General features: G+C 37.2%; 1 protein-coding gene across 2 annotated transcripts in view; it reads right to left on the bottom strand.

Annotated features, from left to right (window-relative positions):
* The window catches only part of RPGRIP1 (RPGR interacting protein 1), an 83567-nt gene that overhangs the window by 63279 nt on the left and 6374 nt on the right, over nucleotides 1-13914 (bottom strand). Inside the window, exons 1-2 of one of the 2 annotated variants that reach the window (XM_029238659.1) lie at nucleotides 9128-9191; nucleotides 3212-3333 (exon numbers count right to left, since the gene is read on the bottom strand). In XM_029238659.1, coding sequence (XP_029094492.1) covers nucleotides 3212-3230 — 19 coding nt within the window. In that variant the 5' untranslated portion in view covers nucleotides 3231-3333; nucleotides 9128-9191. Of the gene's footprint in view, nucleotides 1-3211; nucleotides 3334-9127; nucleotides 9192-13914 lie in introns of those variants that run through there. The other variant, XM_029238658.1, reaches the window with a different exon arrangement.

Genomic DNA, 13914 nt, shown 5'->3' with positions numbered 1-13914 from the left:
AGTCTGCTTCACTCTAGAATAGTTTTTTTAGTTTCTCCTTGTCTTTCATGACTTTGACATTTTAAGAGCACAGAGTAAAGGCCAATTCCTTTGTAGAATGCCCCTCAGTTAGGGTTTGTCTGATGTTTCTTCATAATGGGTTCAGGTTGTGCATTTGGGGCAGGAATCCCACAGAACTGAAGCTATACTCTCCTCAGTGCATTATATCAGGAGGCACATAATGTTGCTATCTCCACCAGTCTCATTAACATTAATGTTAACTTCAGTTATTGGTTAAGAGGGTGTCTGATAGTTTTGTCTACCATAAAATTAATTGAGAAGTCTTTTTAAAACCTATTAACTAATAATTATTTTGTGAGGAAATAATTTTACATTGTATATTATGACGACGTTGTATGACATTAAACTTTTAAATTATGACATTATAAAATTTCTACCTATTAGCTTTAGCATTATTTAAAGTTCAGATAGAAATACAAGGGATCCAGAATAGCTAAAATAATCTTGAAAAATAACAAAGTTATTTTTCACATCCTGATTTCAACTTACTACAAAGCTATAATAATCCATGGTATTGGCATAGGATAGGCATGTAGATCAGTGGAATATAATTGAGAGTCCAGAAATAAACCCATACATGTATGGTTAATTGATTTTTGACAAGTGTGCCAAGAAAATTCAGTAGGGAAAGGATAACTTCTTCAACAAATGGTGCTGGAACAACTGGACAGACACATGCAAAAGAATGAAGTTGGATCCTTACCTCAAACCATAGTAAAAATAAACTTAAAATGGATCACAGACCTAAATGTAAGAGCTAGAAGTATAAAATTCTTAGAAGAAAATATGGGAATAAACCTTTGCGACCTTGGGCCATGAAGTATTAGACATGACACTATGAAGTTAGACATGGAACCAAAAGCACAAGTATCAAAAAATTAATTAATTAAAAACTTTTGTGCTTCAAAGGCCACTATCAGGAAAGTGAAAAGACAACCAACAGAATGGCGAAAATATTTGCAAATCATATATCTGTTAAGAGACGTGTATCAAAAATTCATAAAGAACTCTTAACAACCAACAATATAAAGGCAAATAATCCAATTAAAAAATAGGCAAGGGATCTGAGGAGACATTTTTCCAAAGAAGATATTCAAATAGCTGATAAACACATGAAAGATGTTCAACGTGATTACTCATTAGGGAAGTGCAAATCAAAACCACAAAAAGAAAGAATAAATTAAAAAACAACACGAGATACCACCTCAATAACAATAACAACTATTGGTGAGGATATGAGGAAATCAGAACTTTCATGAATTGTTAGTAGGGATGTAAAAATGTGCAACTGCTTTCAAAAATAGTTTGGCAGTTCCTTGAACTAACATAGAGTTACCATATGACCCAGCAATTCCACTTCTAGGTATATACCTAAGAGAAATGAAAACATATGTCCACCCGAAAACTTGTACACAAATGTTCATACCAGCATTACTTACAATAGCCAGAAAGTGAAAATAACTCAAATGTCCATCAACTGATGAGTGTACAAACAAAATGTGGTATTATTATTCAGCAATAAAAAGGACTGGAGTATTGATAAATGTTACAACTTGGATGGACTTTGAAAATATTATGCTAAGTGAAAGAAGCCAGACACAAAAAATCATATATTATATGATTCCATTTATATAAAATGTCCAGAATAGACAAATCCAGAGACTTAAAGCAGATTAGTGATTACCAGGGGCAGGGAGTGGGGACATGGGGAATGTCTGCTACAAGGTTTTTTGGGGGAGGTAATGATATGTTCTAAAATTAGGTACTGGGGATGAATGCACAACTCTGTGAATATAGTAAAAATTAAGAAACTGTACACTTTAAAAGAGTGAATTTTATGTTATGTAATTTATATCCCAATAAAACTATTATGTATAATATATATGTATTATATACAACATACATTATACATGTATTATTATATAAATATTACTACATATGTTATTTTTTTCTATCTCACACATACAAATGAGGAAATAAAACATATACGGGCAGTTTAAAGAATAATAATAAAGCGTACACATACATACATACCAGCTTATGAAACAGGAGGTTACTAATACCCTCTGTAATTTCCTCACCCATACTATTCCCTTCTTCTCCCAGAGGGACCACTATCTTGAATATTGTATTAATAACTGCCTTGTATTTCTTTATAATTTTATAAAGAAAATTAAATTATTTATTATAAAGAAAAAAATTTATTTCAGTGTATAATTATATGTCAGTGTGTATTTATTTTCTGATCAATGGACATTTATGTTGTTTCCATTTTTTATTCTTATGAACAACACTACTATGAACATTCTGATAAATGTCTCTTGGTACATATATGCAAAAATCCCTGCAAATTTTATACCTAGAAGTAAAGCTGCATGTTCAATTTTACTAGATAATGCCAAGATTTTTTCCAAAGCAATGGCACCATTTATACACCCATGGGCAGTGCATAAAGTGCCCTATCTTTGAAATAAAACTTACAGAAGTGAAATCAAGTGAAAGTAGAATTAATAGTAGCTATGAATAGGACTGAGGGGTGGGAGAGTATGAACAAAGTTACAAAAGCATCTTAAGGTGAGTGGGGAAGAAGCGCTAGTGGGGCCATGCCCTTTCCTTTTATTTTTTTAATTAAAAAATATATATTTATTTATTTGGTTGTGTCAGGTCTTAGTTGCAGCAGGCAGGCTCCTTAGTTGCGGCTCACGGGCTCCTTAGTTGTGGCATGCAAACTCTTAGTTGCAACATGCATGTGGGATCTAGTTCCCAGACCAGGGATCAAACCTGGGCCCCCTGCATTGGGAGCATGGAGTCTTAACCACTGCGCCACCGGGGAAGTCCTTGCCCTTTCCTTTTAAATTGCCTACCTCTGTTTAGTGAGAGTGAAGGGCTGATCACATGGATAGAAGAATGAGACCCACTCATTTGCTCTTGGTTTTTGTTGTGGTATTTGTGGTGGTGGTATTTATCTTCACCTCCTAAACCCACACAGTAAAAATTTTATTATAAGAATATATGAATAAAACGTTGAGAAGATTGAAGTAAAGACCTGAGAGCAAAGCAGTCACTGTGAAGGATAGCAAGACGCCCGACAATAACAGACTGAGGGTTGTTTTCATTCTAAAAGACATCCATCCTCAGGCACCGAATTTACCTTTTGACGCTGGTACCATCACAGGTATCGAGTCTATGTCTCTAACAGGGCCTTGGCTGTATTGTCCACCAGAAGATGAGATGTCGTATCATCTCCCAAGCTGTGAGAGATCCCACAGGACACTAAAATAAAGGAAAAGTTCAGCCAATTACATGCAACTTTGGGATGCCTTCTGCAGGCTATACTTAAGTTGTAGCAGGAATTCCTCAACACTTTCAGGATGGTATATAACATGACATAGTCTTTTTTGTAGTGATGTGGATCACTCTACACTGAAGGGTAAGACCAAGCATTCAGTAATAATGACATTATTTCTTCAAAATGAAATCAATTTTTCTGATTATAGAATTGATGCATACCATTTTGAATCATTTTTAAAGTGTCTGCTCAGCCTGGAAGCCAATGACCATATCCTTTCTCCAGGAAATGAACCTCTGAACCCCTCTCCACTCCATTCATATGGACTGAGTCACCAGTAACCAGTTTATAGTCTATGATCTAGTTCCCACAGTCATTGTTCATTAGACCAGGGGTAGACAACTGACCTAAGCTGGGCCAATCAGATTCTTTTCCCCAGACATTTGGAAATGGGACTAAGAGTTAAATTAGCCTCTGTGAATGGCTAGGACTATTACGTAAACTTGGGAGTTCTGGGATGGCCATATTCTGCTCTGTAGCCTAAATAACTCAGGAAATCCTACCTGCAGAGTCACTTCAAACCTTGGTCAACATTCTTTTTCTTAATTATAATATCCAATCTCCTGGCTTTAAATACCGTGTGTGTGTGTGTGTGTGTGTGTGTGTGTGTGTGTGTGTGTGTGTATACATGCTGTTGTTTCCAAAATTTTTGTCTCCAGCCCTGACCTTCAGATTTGTACATCTTCCTGAATTTTAATCATTTCCACTTGCATGACTGCTAGGTATCTCAAATTCACCTGTCTCACACAGGAATTTTAATTTCTCTCTCAAACCTGATCTCCCAGGCTTTCTCTATCTCCATAAATGGCATTACCATCCCACCAGTTCCTAAAGCCTCAATTTCTCCCTTTCTGTCATCCACTAGCAAATCCTCCAGGTACCTCCTAAAAATATATATCACCCTGTCTCCACAGCTACTACTCTAATTCTTGTCACCAGTGTCCCCTACCTCAACTACCATAATGTTCTCCTAATGCTCTACCCATTTTCCTCTCTCCATCCCCCTCCCACCAATTCTCCCTGAAACATCCAGGGTGCTCTTTAAAAAACAACCCAGGTCATCGCATTTCCTGCTTAAAATTGTCCAGTGGTTTTCCTTTACATTTAAAATAAAATCTAAACTCCTTACTGTAGTCAGCATGGCCTCTATGATCTGACCTTCTTCCTATTTCTCAGGTCACTCTTTGTATTTCTCCTCCTCTAGCAAATAACATTCCTTGCCACTGGCCTCCTCTCTGCTCCTGGAACCAGCAAGCTCCCTCTTGCCTCAGGACTTTTGTACTTGGCTGGAATGTTCTTTCCCTTGCTCTTCACATGGCTAGTTCCTTCTTATCCTTCAGTCTCTCAGGATCTTTTCATCTGCCAAGAGGACTTTCTCTGACTTCATAACTAAAGTGAGGACATCTTCAGTTATACTCTGTCATGTCGCCCTGTTTATTTTACTGGTAACACTTACCATAGCCAGAAACTACCTTCATTTATTTACACTTATTTATTACCTCCTCTTCACTAAAATATAAGGACTTTGAAAGCAGACAATTGGTTTATCTTATTTACCTTTATTTTCCAGCACTTGAACAACTCCTAGAATGTAGTAGGCACCTAATAAATATATATTGAATAAGTGAATAGGTGAATGAATAACAAGTCAAGAGAGAGAATGACACTGAGTGGCTGAGTTAAAAGGTCCTAAAAGCTTCCTATCCTTGATTTTAGTCTTTTCCAAGGCCTGTCTCTGTTCCTGCCCTTAGGTTCTGTAGGAGAGTATTATGTCCTTACAACAAATTCCCCTTTTTGCTGAAGCTAGCTTGACTTGTCAACTTACAAAGTTTGCTCACAAGCTTATTTTGAACAAGCAGAGAAATACAAAGGTAAAAAAGCATGATGGAGAAATTCTATTACTAGGAGAAAACATTAACATTTTGTTGATCTATTTTCCAGACAATTTAACTTGAATTGGGTCATTCATATTCTGTTCTGTGATGTTTCACTTTTTTAAACCACAATAATTGGAGAATATCTTTCAAATGACATAATTTTAAAGGGATCTTTACAGATTTCTATATTAAGGAAGCTGACTATCACCCAAAAGTTGATACGCTTTCACATGTTAGACAATAGTCCCAGGATAAGAACAGAATGGAAGCAACCAAGGAAACCATTTTGTTTTAATGTCAATCCTCACACTGAAAGTAGCTTTTGTAGGTCTGCTATATTACCCCATTTTCTCAGCCTCCTATCATAGAGAAGTAAGATGAAGGGAAAGGAGGGGTGACTGCATCACAGACCTCGTCCTCTGGACCTGAGGCCATTTGCAAAAATGAAGCTGTAGTGGAGGAAGGGATGCTGTGGTTCTTTAATACCTGGACCCAGAAAAGATTGTTCTGGTTTATGACCCTTCCAAAATACACCACCAAAGCTGTATAGCACTATGGAGCCACTGGAAAGCACCACTAAAAATGGTCAGAGAAGCTCTAAGAATGAAATGGAGCCTATCAGAATACCAGAAAAGAAAACTCAGGGGAGAACGTCACTGAAGGTGTGATGAAGGGACATCCAAATCCAATGAATTGACCAGATTTAATCTCTCAGGAAAAAAGGAGTGGAGAGTAGATGTAAGGAAGAAGAATTTATCACTTGTTTTGCACCCAATGAAATGAAAGACAAAAAGAAATCCGTCGCAGTGGTATTGAGTTGCAGTGCACTGGGGCAATGGTAGGTGAGTGAGGGCAAAGAATTAGTCTTTAGTAGTGATTGCTGAATAAAGCCAGTATGATGACATCAAAAATTAAAATCATATAGCCAACTCCCCTTACTCTGATTTTATACTCACCTCTGATTAAAGTTGGAGAAAATGAACTGTAAATAGTGACTGTGGTCAAGAGCCTAGGAATAAGAAAGACAAGGATCCACATCTTTTGCTGTGTGACCATGGACAAGTTACTTAACCACTCTGCTTATTTCCCTTACCTATAAATTAGGGATGAAATACTCATCTCATATGGTTATGATGAGGGTGAATTGAGATAATACCTATAAAAAATTTGCATAATGCTTGGCACTTAGTACAGGCTCCATATTAGCTAAATGTTAGCTGTTTTTTGTTGTTTTCACTGAACTAGTCTCTGGCCAATTGATAATTCTATTGTATTTATCAGTATAAGTTAATGATTTATATTATATATGTAATTATCTTGTATGTTGGTTAGTATAAGTCAGTTCTCTATAGTGTTTATATATCATGTGTCTCTTCACTAGTCTATCAGCTCTTTTTTTGTTTTTTTGGGTTTTTTTATGGTACGCGGGCCTCTCACTGTTGTGGCCTCTCCCGTTGCGGAGCACAGGCTCTGGACGCGCAGGCTCAGAGGCCATGGCTCATGGGTCCAGCCGCTCCGCGGCATGTGAGATCTTCCTGGACCGGGACACGAACCCGTGTCCCCTGCATCGGCAGGCGGACTCTCAACCACTGTGTCACCAGGGAAGCCCCTCTATCAGCTCTTTTGAGGATATCTTTGTACCTAACAGAGTGCCTGGTATCTGCAGATACATAATAATTTTTCAATTGATGTATTATTATGATATTGGATTGTGGCAGAAATTGTTTTCCTTTTTAGAGTTGCTTTTAATAATTTTACAAAGTTTTGCATTAATTCTCCCTCACGTCCAAGAACACAGTGAAGTGAGAGCCATAATGGTGTCACTGATTTGAGTAGGAGAGAGAAAAAAGAAGAAAAATGTAAAAATCAGGTGGAAAAATCTGCTCAAAGGAATGTCAGTAGCATTTCAGTGGAGCATAGGAAATGCTGCAAAAATACTCCCATCCTCTAAAAATTCATGGATTAAGTGGGCCTATGCGTCAAAATATAGAAGTAGGGTTTTAGCTATTTTAAATTTAATATGGATTGGGAATTCAGGTCTTCCCATTACTAACTTTAACAGGCCCAACAAACAGTCAAGTCCATGAAAGGGGGGCTGAAATTAGGCTCCTTCAAATCTGGGGGAAGGAAGGGACAATTTGTGAATAGACTCTTAAAGAAAATAGTTTTAAAATGAGTGAGGGAACTCAGGAGGAGCCGATCTTATGTAAGAGGATAGAAGCAAAGGAGATGTAAGCATTGAGGAAGAAACTTGGAACAGAGATAAAGAGAAGCTATGGAGAAAAGTATAGTCTCTGTAATTTTAGTGTCGGTTGTATGAATGATCAGAAAAGATGACAGGAACTCCTGGAATTTGGACTGAACTTAATTTGACAAATATTACTGAGTACCCATTTTGTGCAGCTGCTACAAGGAGAAGAAAAATAAAGCTCTCAGATTTGTGGTTACCAGAGTTGGGGGTAGGGGGGAATGGGAATTGGATGAAGACAGTCGAAAGGTACAAACTTCCAGTTATGAGATAATTTCCAGGGTTGTAATATACTATGTGAGAAATATAATTAACACTGCTGTATGTCAGATACGAAAGTTGCTAAGAGAGTAAATTTTAAGAGTTCTCATCACAAGGAAAAATGTATTTATATTTCTTTAATTCTGTATCTATATGAGATGATGGATGTTTACTAAATGTATTGTGGTCATCATTTCACAATATATGTAAGTCAAATCATTAGGCTGTACACTTTAAACTTATACACTGCTGTATGTCAATCATAACAATAAAAAACATAGTTTCCCACAAAAAAAGAAAGCAAAATAAGTGAACAATTAATGAGGAGAGGAGAAATGAGAAAAGCACATTCTTAACTGTAAGGTAAAATATAAAAAGTCAATCCAAGGGCTTCCCTGGTGGCGCAGTGGTTGAGAGTCCGCCTGCCAATGCACGGTACACGGGTTCGTGCCCCGGTCCGGAAAGATCCCACATGCCGCGGAGCGGCTGGGCCCGTGAGCCATGGCCTCTGAGCCTGTGCGTCTGGAGCCCGTGCTCCGCAACGGGAGAGGCCACAACAGTGAGAGGCCCGTGTACCGCAAAAAAAAAAAAAAAAAAAAAGTCAATCTGAGAAGAGCAAAGCAAAATGAAACTGTAAAGGAAGACTGAAATTCACATTTACTTGAAGGATCAGATAAAGCTTTATGGAGGGAGGGTTGTTGGAGTCTGGGAGGGATTTTGGCAGGTGGAGATACAGAGTGTTCTATACAGAGAGAGGAGAGTTTCAATAGAATCAGGGATGGGCAAAGAGCAGGGTGGTCTTCGACAGTAGCAGGTAGGCATGACAACTTTGAGAAAGAAGAGTTGTGGGAATTTAAGTGAAAGGAAGCATATTTTGGAAGATCTTGCATATAAATTAGAGGCATCGTATTCATTCTGCCAATGGGTGAGAATTACACATTTTGAGCACAAGAGCAATAGAGTTAGAGCTGTGGAAGGGCTTTAGGAAGATTCATCTGGCATAAGTGAGTTAGAGAGACTGGCAGAGAAGAACATGGGGATATTGCTGTGGTTCAGGCAAGTGGCCTTGAATTAAGAAGGATGGTGGCAGGGGGATGGAAGAGGGGTATAGATCACGAAGACCCTGAGGAAGGAGAATCAAAATACTTGCCAACTAGTTGGATGTGGTATGAAGTTAAGAAGGTGACAGGATTAAAGATGACCTAGTGTTACTGTGTCTGGATGCCTGGGAGACAGGCACAATACAAAATGAATAAACTTATTTCACTCTTTTCAAAAACACCCTAAGGAAAGAAATGAAAGACTATAAATATGTATTAGATATAAACTTACAGTTCTTGCTTCCTCCAGAGAGCTCTCTCTAATTCTTTTCTCTGTTTTGATGTCCTTCAGTCCTATAGAATCCTCTTGTCCTCCTGGCTTGTTAAGAGAGGAGTTAATACAGTTCTGTTTAGCTCTTAAGACGTTAACTCTTTGCACATCAGAGCTTGAAGGCTGTGCTTTTTCCTCTATGTGTGTTGTGGTTGGAGCTAAAACATTCTTTAACATACCAACTTCTCAACTAAAACTAAAGCTGAAAACGTATTTATTTGATTTGAGATTAACAGAAATTTACTGGTGTTGGAGAATGATGTTTAAATCTCTTCCTGAAGGGCAACAACAGTGGGAGATTTTCTGGAGCCCTGAGGATCTCTTTGAAGGGAAAAAACTCTGCTGCATTGGTGGGATCAGTGTGCCTGCTCAATTCATGTGTGCCAGGACCCTCTCAAGTAAAAGAATGTATATAATCCATTTCACTGTGACCATAGTTTCCAAACCAAATATTGGGATGTAATTATGCAACAACAGAACTTGACATTTGAAAATTAGATGTTCTTAAAAATTCTGCATGCTGGTCACTGCATTCATACTATATATTAAGTGAAATATAGTCTAAATCATTACATGAAATTCTCTTTGTTATGCACACTCAGTGTATACATTGAAAAGGGATTTCCAGGAGGGTGAGCACATGTTTAATGGGCCCTGTGTGACTTCCCTATGTCCTATAAATAAAATGAAATAAAATGAGAGAGACAATTAGGATGTATACAAATTATCCAGAACACATAAATCTCCCAGTGAAAACAGGAAAATCCAACAAAATATTTTCCCAGGTCTAAATGACAGACTTATAAAAACTGGCCTTTTCTGCACCCAAGATTGCTTCTTGCCCAAGCAATTTCTCAAGGATCTTGGGTCTTCTCTCCTTTTTCGTATGATCTAACCAGAATTAGTGCTGGGCAAAATTTTGAAGTAGGCCAAGTTTGTGTTGGTAATTTTGCTGTCTTTTTTCTGAATCTCTAATTTTTTAAACATTTCCTCCTACCCCTTTCAGGCAACCAGTTACCTCCTGTTTTTTCCCCTGACAGCCTCATTACACTTTAGAGTGAATTTATACCATGTGATATTTTTTCACTAGGCTTAATGTACTTCTAAATGTAGACTATAGGCTTTGTTCCATGTGGAAGGAATTTCAGTCATCAAGGAGTTGGAGGACTTCCCTGGTGGCACAGTGGTTAAAGAATCCGCCTGCCAATGCAGGGCACATGGGTTGGATCCCTGGTCTGGGAAGATCCCACATGCCGCGGAGCAACTAAGCCCGTGTGCCACAACTACTGAGCCTGCGCTCTAGAGCCTGCGAGCCTCAACTACTGAGCCCGAGTGCCACAACTACTGAAGCCCGTGTGCCTAGAGCTCATGCTCCACAACAAGAGAAGCCACCGCAATGAGAAGCCTGCAGACCACAACGAAGAGTAGCCCCCGCTTGCTGCAACTAGAGAGAGCCCGCGTGCAGCAACGAAGACTCAATGCAGCCAAAAATAAATAAATAAATAAAATAACTTGAAAAAAAAGGAGTCAGAGATATAATAACATTCTTTTGATTACAAAAGTAACACACATTCATGGTAGACATGAACAGAAAAATAAAAAGAAAATTAAATGTATTAGTAATCCTAACACCCAGAGATAACTACGATTATCATTTTGATTTACGTATGCATAAAGGCATACATAATACTTAAAATAAAAAATAGAATTTTTTCTTTTTTATTTTTTAAAATTTAAAAATTTAGTAAAATACTCATAAAATTTACTATCTTAACCATTTTTAAGTGTATTTTCAATAGTGTTAAGTATTGTTAAAAAACAAAATTCAGGGCTTCCCTGGTGACGCAGTGGTTGAGAGTCCGCCTGCCAATGCAGGGGACACGGGTTCGTGCCCCGGTCCGGGAAGATCCCACAGGCCGCAGAGTGGCTAGGCCCGTGAGCCATGGCCGCTGAGCCTGTGTGTCCGGAGCCTGTGCTCCGCAACGGGAGAGGCCACAACAGTGAGAGGCCTGTGTACCGCAAAAAAAAAAAAAATTCAACTTGAGTAAATTTTATACATCTTATTGGTTTTAATTCAACAATTCATGAATCAGGCAGAATTCTATCTAGCTGACAGAAAGGAGCTCTGAGGAGCTGTACAAAAAGAAAGACTTTTATAGGCAGAAGGGAGTGGGAGCAAGGGAGTTGTACTGGATAAAAGAGTGGTTGGTTATTGCATCCTTTAGGGGACGGCAGGGGTCTATCAGGCAGATTACCTAACGAGTGTGGATTAAGCAATTCTGACTGGCTGGTTTAAGATTCCATTTTGGGGAGAGCTGAAACTGTAATTAAGTCAAGTCTTGGTTTGGTAACATGGGGCTTAGGATAAGCAACTCCATTGTGGGCCTGTTGTCTTATTTTTAACAGTATATTCACATTGCTGTACAATCAATCTCCAGAACCTTTTTGTTTTACAAAACTGAAACTCTATGCCCATTAAACAACTCCCCATTTCCCCCTCCCCCCAGCCCTTGGCAACCACCATTCTACTTTGCTGTTTCTATGGCTTTGACTACTCTAGGTCATTTAGTTTTAAAACGTTTTTATTTTTCATTAACCAATATATAATTCACAATGAACATTTAAAAATATTATTAAATATTCTATTATATAATTTTAAATGGTTGCTTAATAGTCTATTCTATAAATGTATCGTAATCAATTTAATCAATGCCCTATTGATGGGTATTTAGACGGTTTTTTATTTTTTGCCATTCTAACCATATCGCATTAAAAACTCTCATAGATAAATCCTTGCTTCCATCCACATTTATTTTTCTAAGATGAATTACTAAAAGTAGAATTGCTGATTCAAAGAGAATGCCTACTTTTAAGGTCTTTGATACTTATTTCCAAACTGTCCAACCAACTTTCAGAAAAGTTGTACTAGTTTACACTTTTGTCAGCAGTATCCATTTCTTCTCATCTTAACATTAGGAGCATCTTTTTTTTTTTAATACCTATTTCATAGACAAAAATACTAATTCACTCTCCTTTTAATATGCATTTCTTTGCTTGCTAGCTGCCTTGAACTTTTAAAATATTTATTATCATTGTATATTTCTTTTAAGAGTCACTGATGTGTTAAGGATACTCGATTTTTTCATGTTTTCTATTTCGGTTATATGTCTGCTGTAAGTGTAAGTATTTTACACTCACACTTAAGAAATCTTAAAACAGATTTAAGAAAGTATTTTTTAACATCATGGAAAAGTTTTATATACTAGACCTATGCTGTCCAAAATGGTAGCCGCTAGCCACATGAGGTTATTAGGTATTTGAAATGTAGTTAGTGTGACTAAGGGATTGAGTTTTTAGTGTTATTTCATTTTTTTTCCTTGTAGCTTTAAAAAAACAACTTTATTGAGGTATATTTTACACATGCCCATTTCAGGTGTAAAACACAATGAATTTTTACAGTAATTTCACTGACTAATGCAACCATCACCATAAATCACTTTTAGTACATTTTCATTCCCCAATTTTATTTACTTTAAATTTAAAATTGAAAAATGATACTTGATTTAGTTACTAGAAACCATACTCACACAAGCTTAATAAGGCTTTTGTTTACTTTTCAGGACTCAGATAAAAGGGAAGGGACTTTAATGATCTCTTCTCCATTGCTCAAATCTGCCATTTCAAATGCATGCCACCTTTCTTTGTGATAAATTATCCCTAATTCAGCATTTCTTCACATTCTCCAAATTTACCATTTTTTGACTCCTACTATTCTGTTTTTACCACTCCCCAGAAGGGAATGGTAGTCAGGGTTCTTTGAACAATGAGAACGTGAGCAAGGGAGTATGTTCTAGGTTTTAGGTATCTGAATATAAATTGAGATGACAAAAAGGCAGTATTCTGAGGGTGGAGTTGTGGAATAGGTAGTAATAAAAGATAAGAATCATTCTATTGTAAGAGTTGCCATATGATCCAGCAATCCCACTCCTGGGCATATATCTGGACAAAACTGTAATTCAAAAAGAAACATGCACCCCTATGTTCATAGCAGCACTATTTACAATAGTCAAGATATGGAAGCAACCTAAATGTCCACCAAAGAAGATGTGGTACATATATACAATGGAATATTACTCAGCCATAAAAAAGAATGAAATAATGCCATCTGCCGCAACATTGATGGACCTAGAGATTATCATACAAAGTGAAGTAAGTCAGAAAGAGAAACACAAATACCATATGTTATCACTTACATGTGGAATCTAAAATATGACACAAATGAACTTACCTACAAAACAGAAACAGACTCACGGACATAGAGAACAGACTTGTGGTTGCCAAGGGGGAGGGGGTGAGAGAGGGACGGACTAGGAGCTTGGGATTAGCAGATGCAAACTATTATATATAAAATGTATAAACAATAAGGTCCTAGTGCACAGCACAGGGAGCTATATTCAATATCCTGTCATAAACCATAATGGAAAAGAATATGAAAAAGAATATATATGTATGTATAACTGAATCACTTTGCTGTACAGCAGAAATTAACACATTATAAATCAACTATACTTCAATAAAATAAAGTACAGAAAAAAAAAGAATCACTCTATTGTAATGTTCCTCAGACATTAAGAAGGTTCTCCAAAATTATGTTTAAAAACTCCCTGAGTAAATTTTATAATGGTCGGTTACATGAAAGATAATTACTATGTGAAATAAAATTTCATATTTGAAAGGATTTGGGCCAG

This window comes from Monodon monoceros, unplaced genomic scaffold (assembly GCF_005190385.1).
Source record: "Monodon monoceros isolate NGI ecotype Baffin Bay Population unplaced genomic scaffold, NGI_Narwhal_1 Super_Scaffold_21, whole genome shotgun sequence".
Lineage (NCBI taxonomy): Eukaryota > Metazoa > Chordata > Mammalia > Artiodactyla > Monodontidae > Monodon > Monodon monoceros.
The sequence above is the reverse complement of the archived record's forward strand: the minus strand, read 5'-3'. Positions and strand labels throughout refer to the sequence as shown.